This window comes from Chrysochloris asiatica, unplaced genomic scaffold, assembly GCF_000296735.1.
Source record: "Chrysochloris asiatica unplaced genomic scaffold, ChrAsi1.0 scaffold00002, whole genome shotgun sequence".
In the NCBI taxonomy this organism is placed as follows: Eukaryota; Metazoa; Chordata; class Mammalia; order Afrosoricida; family Chrysochloridae; genus Chrysochloris; species Chrysochloris asiatica.
In genome coordinates this window covers 30,899,682-30,913,635 of record NW_006408520.1, presented here as the reverse complement: position 1 = coordinate 30,913,635, position 13,954 = coordinate 30,899,682, and the positions used below count along the sequence as shown (strand labels likewise).

Sequence of the window (13,954 nt, the reverse complement as noted above, 5' to 3'; positions counted from 1 at the left end):
AGATGGATTGGCCAAGTGGCAGCATCGATGGACTCAAGCATGGCAACAGTAGTGAGGCTGGCCCAGAATCAGGCAGTGTTTCTTTTGGCTGTGCCTAAGGTCACTATGAGTCGGTACCTACTCGATGGCACCTCACAACAACAACAGCAGTAAATGTACAATTCACATAACATTATGAATGTTATTTTTATCCAAATGGTCATCTTCATCTTCTAATTAATATCAAGTGCATCATTTTCTGTTTAGAAATCTTCATGGCCTCCTCAGTCTATAAAACTAAGTCCAAACTCCTCAGTCTGATGTCATTCAAAATCCTTCCACTCCCCAATAACAATTCTCCCACTTACCTTGTCAGCTTGAATTCTCAAAACTCCTCTCCTGATGCTCCTACATTATCACACACATTTTTCTCAAAACCCCACTCTGTACTAATTGCATTCCTATCTTTGTCCATGCACTTTCTCTGCCTATATTGCTTCCTTCTTTCTCAACTTTGCATGTTAAAATTCTACCAAATCTTCAAAACCTTTCATCCTTCATGTAGGCTTTCCTGTTACTCCCAATCATGTTCAGTCTGTACCTTTTGTTAATTACATGGTACTTTCATGCACATTTCTAACATGAAGGCCTGGGTTCAAATGCTGTCACATCATAGCTGTGTTGACCTTGTATATAATTCTAACCTTCTTTAGTCCATCTCTAGTTCACAGTTGCCACAACATCAGTAAAATGGGATCATAAAATTTTATGGTCTAATGGTTAGGAGTTCTGTTTTCTTTACATTGAGATACAATACATACTGAAGTCTGTAGTCTTTGATCTTCATCAATAAATATTTCAAGTTGTCTTTGCTTCCAGCAAATAATGTTGTATCATCTATATTTTGCAGGTTATTAATGAGTCTTCTTCTAATCCTGATGCCATGTTCTCCTTCATATAATCCACTTTCTCCTATTATTTGCTTATATACAGATTAAGTATGGTGAAAGGATACAACCCTGTCACATAGCTTTCCTGATTCTAAACCATTCAGTGTCTTCTTGTTCTGTTTGAATGACTACCTTTTTGTCTATGTCCAGGTTCCTCATGAGCACAATTAAGTGTTCTGGAATACCCATTCTCCACAATGTTGTCAATAGCTTGTCATGATTCACATAGTCAAAAGCCTTTGCCTAGTCAAAAAAGCTCAGGTAAACATCTTTCTGATAGTCTGTGCTTTCAGTCAAGATCCATCTGACATCAGCAATATTCCTCATGCCACATTCTCAACTGAACCCAGTTTGAACCTCTGGCAACTCCATATCAAAGTATTATTGCAGCTGTTTTTTATTTATTTTTAGCAAAACTTTACTAGCATGTAACATTAATGATATTGTCTGATCATTTTCCACACTTCATTAGGTCACCTCTCTTTGGAATAGGCACAAATATGGTTCTCTTGTAATCATTTGGCCATGTAGTTGTCTTCCAAATTTCTTGGCATAGATGAGTAAGTGGCTCCAGTGCTGCATCCGTTTTTTGAAGTATTTCAGTTTGTATTCCATCAATTCCCAGAGTCTTAATCTTTGCCAAGGAATTCAGTGCCCCTTAAACTTCTTCCTTCAGTACCATTGGCTCTTGATTTTATGCTTTAGAGGGTTGAACATTGACCATATATTTTTGGTACAGTGACTATATATTTCTTCCATCTTCTTTTGGTGCTTTCTGTATTATTTAATATTTTGCATGTAGAATCTTTCAGTATTTCAAGTCGAGCCTTGAATTTTGTCTTCAGTTCTTTCAGGTTGAGAAATGCTGAACGTGATCACCTTCCCTTTTGATTTTCTAATTCCAGGTCTTTTCACATGTCATTATAATATTTGACTTTGTCTTCTCGAGCTGCCTTTTGAATTTTTCTCTTCAGCTCTTTTACCTCCTCATTTTTTTTTTTTTTCATTTGCTTTAGCATCTTTATGACATCAATTTTGGTCTTTTCCTTCTTTGTTGTCTTTTTAATAACATTTACTTTCTTCCTGTATGGTATTCTTGATGTCATCCCATAGCTCTCCTGGTCTTCAGTCATTAGTGTCTCATGCATCAAAACTGTTTTTGAGATAATCTCTAAATTCAGGTGGGATGTGTTTAAGGTCATATTCTGGCTCTCATGGACTTGTTTAACTTCCTTCAACTTCAGCCTGAACTTACATATGGCCCACAATCTGCCCCTGGCCTTGTTTTGGCTAACGATATGGAGCTTTTTAATTGTCTCTTTCCACAGATGCAGTCAATTTTATTTCTGTGTTTTCCATCTGGTAAGGTCCCTGGGTATACTCATCTTTTATGTTATATAAAAAAGATATTTTCCATGAATAAGTCATTGGTCTTACAGATTTCTACCTTACAATCTCCAACATCATTTCTATCACCAATGCCATATTTTCCAACTACTGATCCTTCCTCTTAGTTTTCAACTTTTACATTCCAATCACTATTAATTATCGATACATATTGATTGCAAGTTTGTTCAATTTCAGACTGAAGAATTTGGTAGAATTCTCAATTTCATCATCACTGGCTTTAGTAGTTGGTGCATAAATTTGAATAATAGTGGTATTAACTGGTCTTCCTTGTTGTGGTTGTTGCTGTTGTTATGTGCTGTCAAGTCAGTTTGGACTCATAGCGATGCTGTTTAGGGTTTTTGAGGAGCAGCTGGTTAGTTTGAACTGCCATTCTTGCACTTCAATCTGACCTTGCGGTTCAGTGCTTATCCTACAGTGCCACACTAGGACTTCAGTCTTCCTTGTAGGTGTATGGATACTATCATGTCACAGACAGCATTATACTTCAAGATAGATCTGGAAATATTCTTTTTGTTGGTGAAAAGGTACCATTCCTCTTCAATTTGTCATTCTCTGCATAGTAAACCATGTAATTGTCAGATTCAAAATGGCCAAAAACAGTCCATTTCAGCTCACTAATGCCTAGGATACTGATCTTTATACATTCCATTTCATTTTTGACAACTTCCCATTTTTCTAGATTCATTCTTTGTACATTCCATGTTCTGATTATTAATGGATGTTTACAGTTGTTTCTCCTCATTTTGAGCTGTGTTCCAATGGCAAATGAAGGTCTCAAAAGCTTTACTTTACTCGTGTCATCATGGTCAACTCTACTTTGAGGAAGCAGCATTTCCACTGTCATATTTGAATATGAGGAGCTCATCTTCCACCATTACATCTCACAATATTCTAGTGCTATTCTTGATGGTTCTGGTGCTCTCTGACTGGTTCGCTGCTATTCATAAGGTTTTCAGAGTTTTAACTGAAAGTAATCTACCTCTCCTTCTTCCTAGTCTGTCTTAGTCTGGAAGCTCAGCTCATACCTATCCACCAAGGGTAACCCTAATAGTATTTAAAATACTTGTGGCACAGCCTCCAGCATTACAGAAATATACAATCCACCACAGTACCACAAACTGACAGATGAATGCTGGGGCCTGAACTTTCAGATTAGCAATTGATGGTGTGTTCCATAGTTGGCCCCTGGCCTGGTTTTGGATAATAATACAGCTTCTCTGTAGTCTCCTTCCATAGATATAAATTTGATTCCTGTGTATTCCATCTGGTGAGGTCCATGTGTATAGTTGTTGTTTATGTTGCTGAAAAAAAAGATATTTGCAATGAATAAATTGTCTTACAAAATTCTGTCCTGTCATCTTCATCATCGTTTCTATCACCAAGATCACATTTTCGAACTACTGATTCTTTCTTTTGTTTCCAACTTTCACATTCTAGTCACCAGTAATTATCAATACATCATTATTATACGTCTGATCAATTCCAAATGGAAGAAGTTGGTAGAATTCTTCAATTTCATCATCACTGGCTTTAGGTCATTGGTGAGCAAGTTTGAATAACAGTGGTATTAACTGGTCTTCCTTAGATACATATGTATATTAACCTATCACAGACAACATTGCACTTTAATAAGATCTTGAAATGCTTTTTTTGACAACTAATGTGATGCCATTACATTTCACTTTGTTGTTCTTTGCATTGTAAACCATATAATTGATTCAAAATGACCAATATCTGTTCATATCAGTTTACTATGGCTACGATATTGATCTTTAGGCTTTCTATATCATTTTTACTTCAAAATTCTTAGATTCATGCTTTGTACATTCCATCCTCCCATTATTAATGGATTTTGCCATTGTCTCTTCTCATTACCAAATGAATGTCCTGAAAACTTTGCTCCACTCACATCATCAAAGTAAACTCACTTTGAGAAGGCAACTCTTCCCCAGTCATTTGTATTTTGAGCGCCTTCCATCATGATGGGCTCATCATCTGGCACGATATTAGACAATGTTCCAGTACTATTCACAACATTTTCAGTGGCTCACCATTCAGAATTAATCTGCCTTTCCTTATACCCAGTTTGTCTTAGTCTGAAAGCTTTGCTAAAAACTGTCCACCATAGGTAGCCCTGCTGGTATTTAAGATGTCAGTGGTATAGCTTCCAGGATCACAGCAGCACACAAGCCACTACAGTATGTCAAACTGATAGCCAAGAGGTGGTTCCCTGCAGTAGATGAACAAAACTAAATAAAATAAAAAGTCATAGTTCATTTACACAGAAGTTGTTGATTACAGATTCTATGGCTTTAAAACATAAGTTATCTCGCCTATTCTGTACACTTTTATTTCCTCTGATTTTTTTCCCTAATTCCCCTTGAATCCATTTGATCTAGGTACATCTGAAAATTAATACCCAGAATTATGTTTGCAGGTGATTAGAGAAAAATTTCCCCAAATAGATGGATCTGAAATAATATTGCTAATAGCTGGGGAGGACAACACTGTAAGGAATTGTATGGAGGAAGTAATACAAAGTGGAGCAATCATTCATTTGATTGCTATTGGACCGTCTTCTGAACCAGCAGTAATAGAGATGAGCAGTATGACAGGTAAGAAATGGCCTGTGGATTCTAGGCCTTAATACCCACCCAGTGTCATTGCATCAATTCCAACTCATAGCAGCCCTAGTAATGCTTCAATGAAGAAACTGACAACCTGACAAGCTCTCTCAAGCTCCTGCTCTGGCAGGCACTGTGCCAGGAGCTGGGGACCAGAGTTGAGCCAAACACAGTCACTATTGTCAAGATGCTCACAGTCTAGCTATCCTGAGAAATAAACAAAACTGCTAATCACATTGCATAATCAGGCAGTTCTTTCTTACAACAGGAAAAAATAACTGTCTGTGTGAGCAGAGGAAGCTGTTAATACTCCCAAGCTTGGATGGTTCAGAGAAACTAAGCATCAAATACTAGGTGACTTGAGAGTTGAGCCTTGAAAAAGGTGTTGGATTTCTCTGGGAGTAAAAAGGTGGTGGTGGCTGGGTGCTGTGGAGTCAGTTTCTACTCATAGCAACCCTATATAGGATTTCCAAGGCTGTTAATCTTTACGGGAGCTGAAAGCCTCATCTTTCTCCCACGGATCAGCTGGTAGTTTTGAACTACTGACCTTGAAGGTAGCAGCTCGACTCATAACCACTATGTTACCAGAGTTCCTGAGAGGAGAAAGAGGTAAGAGAAAAAGATCAGGCTATCAGCAAAGAAAAACTTTTCACATTGAGGTAACAGTACAGAGCACATACTGGGAATGGTGTTCTATTCTGTGAGACCAGAACATGGACTCTGAGGTGGGAAAGTGAAATTAACAGAAATTCAAGCTGAATAGCTCTAAATAACAACAAAGTTTCTAGATAAAGCATCAACTATGATAGCCGTTACAAGGTATGGATGAAAATAGATTACATGTACCCCATGACTTCTTAAACGTAGTAGAAAATGTGTGATTTTTAAATCTCAAGATAATTTAAGCAGAAATTATGAGTATCAATTATTGCATTGAATCGGCTTCTAATCTTATTAACTATATTTTTGCCTTTTTAATGCCATTGTTGTTGTTAAGTGCCATCGAGTCGGTTCTGACCCATAGCGACCCTGTAGAGGGTTTCCAAGGAGCGACTGGTGAGCTTGAACCACTAACCTTGCAGTTCAAACTGGCTTTGTAGTCTAGCTCATTAACCCACAGCACCACACCAGGACTCCTTTAATGCCATAGCTGTAGAATAAAGCACTGGACCAAAAGGTCGGTTTAAACCACAAAATCAGCAGAAACCCTATATATACAGGGTTGCTATGAGTCAGAACTGACTCAATGGCACTTAACAGCAATTTTACAAACTTGCATCATTTTCAAATATTTTCATTGTCATTGTAAAATGTATTTCTGTCCAAGTAACCACAATTCCCAAAGTCATATTTTGTGGACTAGAATCTGTTGCTTACAGGTTTTCTATCTCCTCACTGACAGCTGCTATCAGGATACCTCAATATAGCAGCTCTTTAACTTTTCTAATTTTCTGATTTTGACCTATGGTGGTAGTAAAAACTAAAAGTGAGTATTACTGGAACTGTATCTTAAGTAACTATGAATAATTCGCCTAAAGTACTATGTAAAATAAAGTCTGTGAACTTAAATACTATGGAATTGTAACTTTTTTTTTTTTTTGTATTCCATGCTTACTAAATGTAGCTAAAGTTTGCAGATAACTGATAAGACAGCTTGCACTCCCTACTTATGACTTCACTGAATTGACAATGGAAAGTTAATCTTTGTATCTGATTTCATTCTGTTCTAAAACTGTGCTTTTGTTTATATTATTACCTTATTTAAACACCCCCTCAAAAAATGGATAAGGAGCTATTTTCTAGAAAGTAACTTTACTATGTACATACATTTTAGGAGGAACTCATCATTATGTATCAGATCAAGTACAAAACAATGGCTTCATGAGTGCTTTTGGGAGCCTCACATCAGGAAACATCGATCTCTCCCAGCAGACGCTCCAGGTCAGAGTTCCCATCCCTGGATTCTCATGTTTGCACTTGCCATAATCAAATAGGGGACATTCATGTTTACATATTTTTAGTTCTGTATTTTTTCATAGTAAAGTTTTAATTAAAATTAAACCTTCAGTCTAAAACTATGCCTAAAGTGCAAGACTTATCAATTATGTGGTGAAATTAGAGTTTATGTATAGGACTACAATGCTAAGTGACTGAAATTAGAAAGTAAGTTTTATAAAAAATGTATGCTCAATATTTCTGGTATAGCATTATTAATAAATACTTACCATTCAATGAGTCATTGCATAAAATTGATGTACTATTTTTTCTAAATAGACATTACTTTTAATTTCCATTTTGTCTGCATGACTAATTCAAAGATTAACCTCTCTATTTCATCATTGTTGCAAACCTCTGATTTTCATGTAATGAATTTAGCAGCAATATAGTACAGTGTGAGTCAAGAGACCAGTGTGCATCCCCTAAACCCATAGGATATCACTTTCCACATTTGGAATATTAAACCATGTATTTCTCATCTAAAATTCCTTGAGATCTATTCCGAACCTTTAAGCTTTTGAAACATAAAAAATAAAGAAATAACTTGAAAATTGTTCATTTCTATCTACATTTGTCAAATATATAAAAGTATGTTTGAAAGGACAGTGAACCAACAGCAGCGACAAGCATCAAACATCCATCATTTCTTTCCCTTTTCCCATTAGGGTTTTAAGAGATAACACCAAAACCTGATAATGTCAAATTTATCCCCCAAATATATGATTACTCCAGTAACATAACACCCATTTCTCTAGAAATTCATTTGAAAATTTAAATGCGTTAAAAATTCTTGCATTACAGCAGAACCACCTTTAACTACTGTGAAATAGATCCAAACTTAAACAAATGAACTCAAGAATTTGGCCTGGAAATGTAAGGAATGTATCCTGAGACTACAGGCTACAGTGAGCAGGAGAAAAGCAGTGAATAGTCATTGTACATCTCTGAGCCTAGTTCTTCTCTTATGTCATTAACCACTTTTTTCACTGGATTGTTATTTGTTCCAACCTTCACCTAAATTCAACTCTTTTCCCCATCTTCTGTTTCTCAGTGTTGTTGTTGTTAAATGCTGTCGAGTCAATTCCAGCTCATGGTGACTTGTTTAAAGTTTCCAAGGAGCACATGGTATGTTTGAAACCCTGACCTTGTGGTTAGCAGTCCAGTGCTTATCCTACAGCGCCACATCAAGACTGTGTCTCAATAACAGCACCATTTTCTGATACTAAAATTCAAGACCTTTGTGTAAACTTTGATTACTTCATCTAAGTGTCAACATAATCTGTTTATCTTTTTAAAATGTGATTTTATCACAATCTATTTCTCTACATATCCCTTCCCACTATGCATAGATCATGGTACTTAATTTCAAGACTGCTGTCTTCCATCTCTCAAGTTCATCAAATCACTGACTACATTATAACTTGTCATAATCCACTAACCAAATGATTTTCCTCTACTCAAAACAATAGTAATTAGAAGGCATTATTTAGTGTTTATAAAGAGCACTTCTGGTGTAGCCACTATAGGATCAACACTGGACTGTGAACCACAAGGTCAGTAGGTTAAACTCACCCTTTAAACTAGCTTCTCCTCAGAAATCTATACAGGGTCATTATGAGTTGATTCTGACTTGAGGCCACTTAACAACAGCAACAGGACACTCGAAGGTGTCCTGGTGGTGCAGTTGTTAATTATTCTGTATTGTCAACAGGGATTGGCAGTTGGAACCACCCAGCACCCAGTGGTTTTGCAGGAGGAAGGTGTGACTGTCTGCTTCTGTAAAGATTGTATCTTAGAAATCCTATGGGGCAGTTCTACTCTGTCCTCTAGGGTCACTATAAATTAGAATCAATGTATACGTTTTGACTAGAAAGTGGGGGCAGGGTAATATGTATAGATTGGTCTGGACATAAACTCTGAAAATGAAGCTGAAATTTGGTCTGGATATACACTTTAGTTGTATTCTGCCTGACTGGCTAAGAGCACATTAGTAACACAAAGACATTCAGAAGTCAGACATGAGTGGAATTCAGATGTGAGGAGGGAGAACTGATTTTGAGAACATTATTTCGTGTTCTGTTTTAGCCTTGGTAGTCTTTACAGGATGATGGGATAATCAAATGCAATGCTTCAGAAAGTATCTAAATATGTAAGTACAGAATATGGGAAATTAGCCACACACACACACACAAAAGGAGGCATTTGCATATAAGAGGGACTCAATATTTTGAAAATGGAGTTCTTAGAGGAGTTGAAGCAGCGAAAAGAAAGTTGTGTTCTCACTTGAAGTATCTGTGGTCAGGTCTTGATAGAAAATAACAAAAAGAAGACCAATTTTTACATTAATCTTGTTCCTCCAGATTATGGGGAGAACTTGGGAAATATTGTGGCCCACTAGAAGTCCATTATAGTATTCTAACATAAGTTAATGGGAACTTGGATTAAGATGGTAGCAGCTGGAATGAAAAAGAAAGGCTTCAGTCCTTTTTATACCTGTAGCCAAAATCCTCTTGCTCTCTTAGTGCATTCTGGTAGAGTGTCTAGAAAGCCATTCAAATTCAAATTTAATTTGAAAATAAGACTTTGTTCACTCAAAGGTGTGCACTTAAATAAAGCTCTGAGAAGATTTTTGTCAAAGCAATGTGTCAATAGCAGACTTCACTTCCTTTCAGGGGTAGAGTAGAAGTGTTTTGGGCTTAGTTAGAACTAAATTGGAGTAGGTGCAGAGCATCCCATTGTTCCTGAAATATCATCCCTCTGAAAGCAACTTCTTGGTCAATGGATAAAGTTGCATCTTCTTAAATAAGAATTGTCCACACAGACTTTTGGAAAACTTTTTCTTCAAAGTTCCTCTCAAAGAAAGTCTTTTCTTTCACTTCTTTTCCTCTCAGGATGACAACCCTCTTAAACTTCAGTTTGTCCTCTCTCTCTTCTTATTGAACAATATTTATTTCCCAGAGGATACTCATTCTATCGTGTGCTGAAAATTACTTCAGGATGTTTCAGGAAAAGATCTGTGAGTGATTGTCTCAATGTTTGTTAGTCCTCATTTTTTTTTGTTTGTTTGTTTTCAAGTCATCCTCACTCTGTTGCTACTAAAATATTCTAGTCATCAATATTTTCCTCTCAGATATCAGGAAGATGGGGAAAGAGGATAGATCATAGACACACATGTTACAACTAATTCTTCTTTATGGTTGGTGCACCCTTTAATGTTAAAGCGTGGAAGAGTGTTTGCCATCACAATTTAAATTATAATAGAGCCATATCTCAAATAGTAAAACCCAGGTTTCTACCCCAATACTTTTCGTATACCCTGTCCTTTATTCAGATCCTATATTTCCACATTTTCTGACTAACAACCGTCATAACTAAAAGAGTTCACAAGTCTAAAGTATGGTATGCCATAATTAAGCTTGTTCTCAGACCAGAAATTAAAGACTAACTTAAAAAGAAAAATTAAACTGTTATCTTCCCCAGTCATTAAGCTTAAAAATATATTCAACAGCTTGAGAGTAAGGGATTAACCCTCACCAAGGATCCCTGGATGAATGGCACTGTAATCATTGATAGCACCGTGGGAAAGGACACGTTCTTTTTTGTCACATGGGACAAACAGCCTCCTAGAATTTCTCTCTGGGATCCCAATGGAAGACAGATGGGAGAATTCACAGAAGACAAAGACTCCAAAATGGCCTATCTCACTATTCCAGGATTTGCAAAGGTGAGATATCAGCTATTAGATGACTTCTCTTAATTTTTTTCAAAAGATGTAAATGAAATGTATAATAATATATAGTTTAATGTTTCAGTGCTCACAATTGCATCACCTTCAAAATTAAGATAAACACAATGCACTTTTCAGTCCTGTGTGATCTACTAATTTGATGGGAGGGGGGAAAAGAAAGAATTTACATGTTAGGAGAAAGGGGAAAAAAAACAAAGGATAAAACACAGCTTGTCCAAGAAAACTCTGAAAAGGAAATTTTGTTACAGTCTCTAGCGCAGAGTGATCACATAGCTACAAACTCCTTCCTTATTAGCCCTATCAAGGGTTATTCAGGAATTTGTCTGACATACAAACGGTTATTGTGCTTGGCTACTAAGTGAAAGATTGGAGGTTAGGGTCCACACAGAGGTGGAAATTGTTATGCAGCCCTGAGCAGTATGGGAAAGTAGGATGGGCACTAGAAGATGTGACGCAAAGAATTAGGGAATACCAGGAGAGGCAGGAAACTGTCCAGGTAATATATACAAAGTGCTTAGCACAATATCTTGCAGACTGTAAACTTTCAATGAATGACAGTTATTGTTATAATTGAAGTCCCCCCTGTTTGGTGCAAGTATTACCATACTAAACTGCTAACCAAAAGGTTAGAGGTTCAAGTTTACCCAACACACCATGAAAGAAAACCCAGCTATTTCCAAAAAACATTGGCCATTGTGAACCCTATGTTATATACTTCATATCTGTGGGCTCTTGGGTCAGAGCACTAGTAGGGGTGCCTTCATGAAATTTCTCAGCCCTCATCTGTGGGTTACTGTTATTGTTATTGTTAAGTGCCATAGAGTCACTTCTGACTAATAGCAACTTGTATAGGGTTTCCAAGGAGTGATTGGTGGGTTAGCAGACAACCTTGTGGTTAGTAGGCAAGTGCTTATACTACAGCACCACACCAGGTTACTGTACAAATTTTCAAATATATTTGCCTCCTTTATTACATCTCTAAGATGTACTTTTAGAACTGGATAATAGAAACACAGAAAATATCTTTACTTTGTGTATTAACTATTTATTCATCGAATTTTTTAGGTGGGCATTTGGACTTACAGTCTTCAAGCCAAAGTAAACCCAGAAACATTAACTGTGACAGTGACATCTCAGGTAGTAAATTCTGTGCCTCCAATCATAGTGAATGCTAAAATGAATAAGGACACAAACAGCTTCCCTGCCCCAGTGATTGTTTATGCGGAAATTCAACAAGGGTACTTACCTGTTCTTGGAGTAAATGTGACTGCCTTCATTGAATCAAAAAGTGGAGAAACAGAAGTTTTGGACCTTTTGGATAATGGTGCAGGTAATTAGAGATTTAAAAAATAAGCCTATATTTGTATAAGTTGGCATTTTTGGGGACATTTTTGCATTATAGAGCATCAGGACAGGCAACAGAAGAATTAATGTAGATGATCAACAAACAGGACAGGCAGGAAATTCTGCTCTGGTAATATTTGTGAACTATTTAGCAAAATGTCTTCCAGATGGTAAGCACGCAAAGAATGTTATTATTGGAGTCTCTGGGTTGTGCAAATGTCAATGTACTCAGTTGGTAGCCAAAAAGTTAGAGATTTAAGTCTACCCAACATACCATGAAAGACTTGGAGATTTTTTTTTTTTTTTAGTAAATCAGCCCTTGAGAATTTTTTGGAGTACAGTTCTACTCTGACACACACGGGACACTACAAGTTGGAGTGGACTCAACAGCCATTTGCTTACTAGTATTGCTATCATTGCTTTTGTTAAGTGTCATCAAGTCAGTTCTGACTCACAGCCACCCTGTATAAGGTTTTCAAGGAGTAACTGGTGGGTTTAAACCAATGACCTTGTGGTTCAAACTGACCTTGCAGTTAATTGCTTATCCTATATGTGTCACACCAGGACTTTATTGCTTGTCATTTAAATAACCAATGACTGTCCCCAGCTAGGAAATCTCATTCAGGTAGTCAAAAGTCATATAAAAAATTCTGGGCAGCTGCTTCTCCCATGGGCATCATCAAGAAAGTCTTCTTAGATAGAGTGAATGACAAGTAGCCAGATAGCATTAAGAGGTAGAACTCTAGCCCCTAAGTGAACAGGGCAGAGGTTAAGGGGCCATCTGACTGGGAGGCTGAGGAGGGTAACAAGAAGGAAGAAATTTCCAATAGCAAGAGCAGAAAAACAAATATAGTCCCTTAAGCTAAGACCCAGAGCCAGGAAGAACTGGTCCAAAGAAGGATGAGTTTTCACTGGGACATCAGAGACCAGATCTGATAGGCAGGAAATAAGATACAATGTTGGTCAAGCTATGTCTCTCTGTATAAATCCATAGTGCTTAAGGACAATTTTCTCAGACTCTGGATTGTTCTGGTGGGAAATCAATGAGCTAGTAAGTAACCATATTTATACCCATATAAATTTTCATAATTTTCTATTATAAGAATGACACAGGGCAGCATCTGACTTCCTCTGACTTCATAAGAGAGAAGGATAAGAATTACCATCAGCAGTATCCCTTGGCCAATTCCTGTGAGGTGAAGGTCCAACATGCCTCCATCCTCCAACCATCTTTATCAATTCTGACACAAATCATCCCTCCCACATCACTGTCTGCTAGGTTCCAGTCAGGACAGTCTCTTCTCTGCCGCACTACAGGCACACTTCTTTCTAGTCCTCAGCTTCTTAGTCATGTAGCCCCTTAGACTCTGACCTATTCTAGCAATGGGTGCAAAGCTCCTTTAGTGCTGCCAATAAATGCCCAAAGGACACCCCATTCTACCATAAGTGTCAGTCTGAAGACATTCAGCTCTAGCTCCATGGGTCAGCAAACCTCTTGTCCAATTATACGATTGGAGGTGCACCACTCTGCAAGTGTGCACCACTCTGCACCACTCTTCAGCCTCCTTGCTGAAGATATTCAGCTTTAGTCATGCAATAGGGATGGGAAGTCCATCACTCTGTCTTGTGCTCTTGGGAATACTCCCATTCTCCTTCTCACACCCATGCAGCCTGCTTATCCATATACCTACTCACGTTGTTGCTGTTCTTAGGTGTCGTCAAGTCAGTTCCAACTCAAAGTGACTCTGCACATCAGAATGAAACACTGCCCAGTCCTGCACCATCCTCACAATTGTCATTACACTTGAGCCAATTACTGCTGTCACTATGCCAATTCATCTTATTAGGAGTCTTCCTCTTTTTTTTTTTTGCTGAACCACCACTTTACCAAGCATGCTGTC

General features: G+C 37.5%; 1 protein-coding gene across 1 annotated transcript in view; it reads left to right on the top strand.

Moving 5' to 3' along the window:
- Nucleotides 1-13,954, top strand: part of LOC102829226 (calcium-activated chloride channel regulator 4-like) — a 42,603-nt gene that overhangs the window by 20,218 nt on the left and 8,431 nt on the right. Inside the window, exons 8-11 of the mRNA XM_006831071.1 lie at nt 4,777-4,954; nt 6,798-6,904; nt 10,470-10,685; nt 11,775-12,039. Coding sequence (XP_006831134.1) covers nt 4,777-4,954; nt 6,798-6,904; nt 10,470-10,685; nt 11,775-12,039 — 766 coding nt within the window. The remainder of the gene's footprint in view (nt 1-4,776; nt 4,955-6,797; nt 6,905-10,469; nt 10,686-11,774; nt 12,040-13,954) is intronic.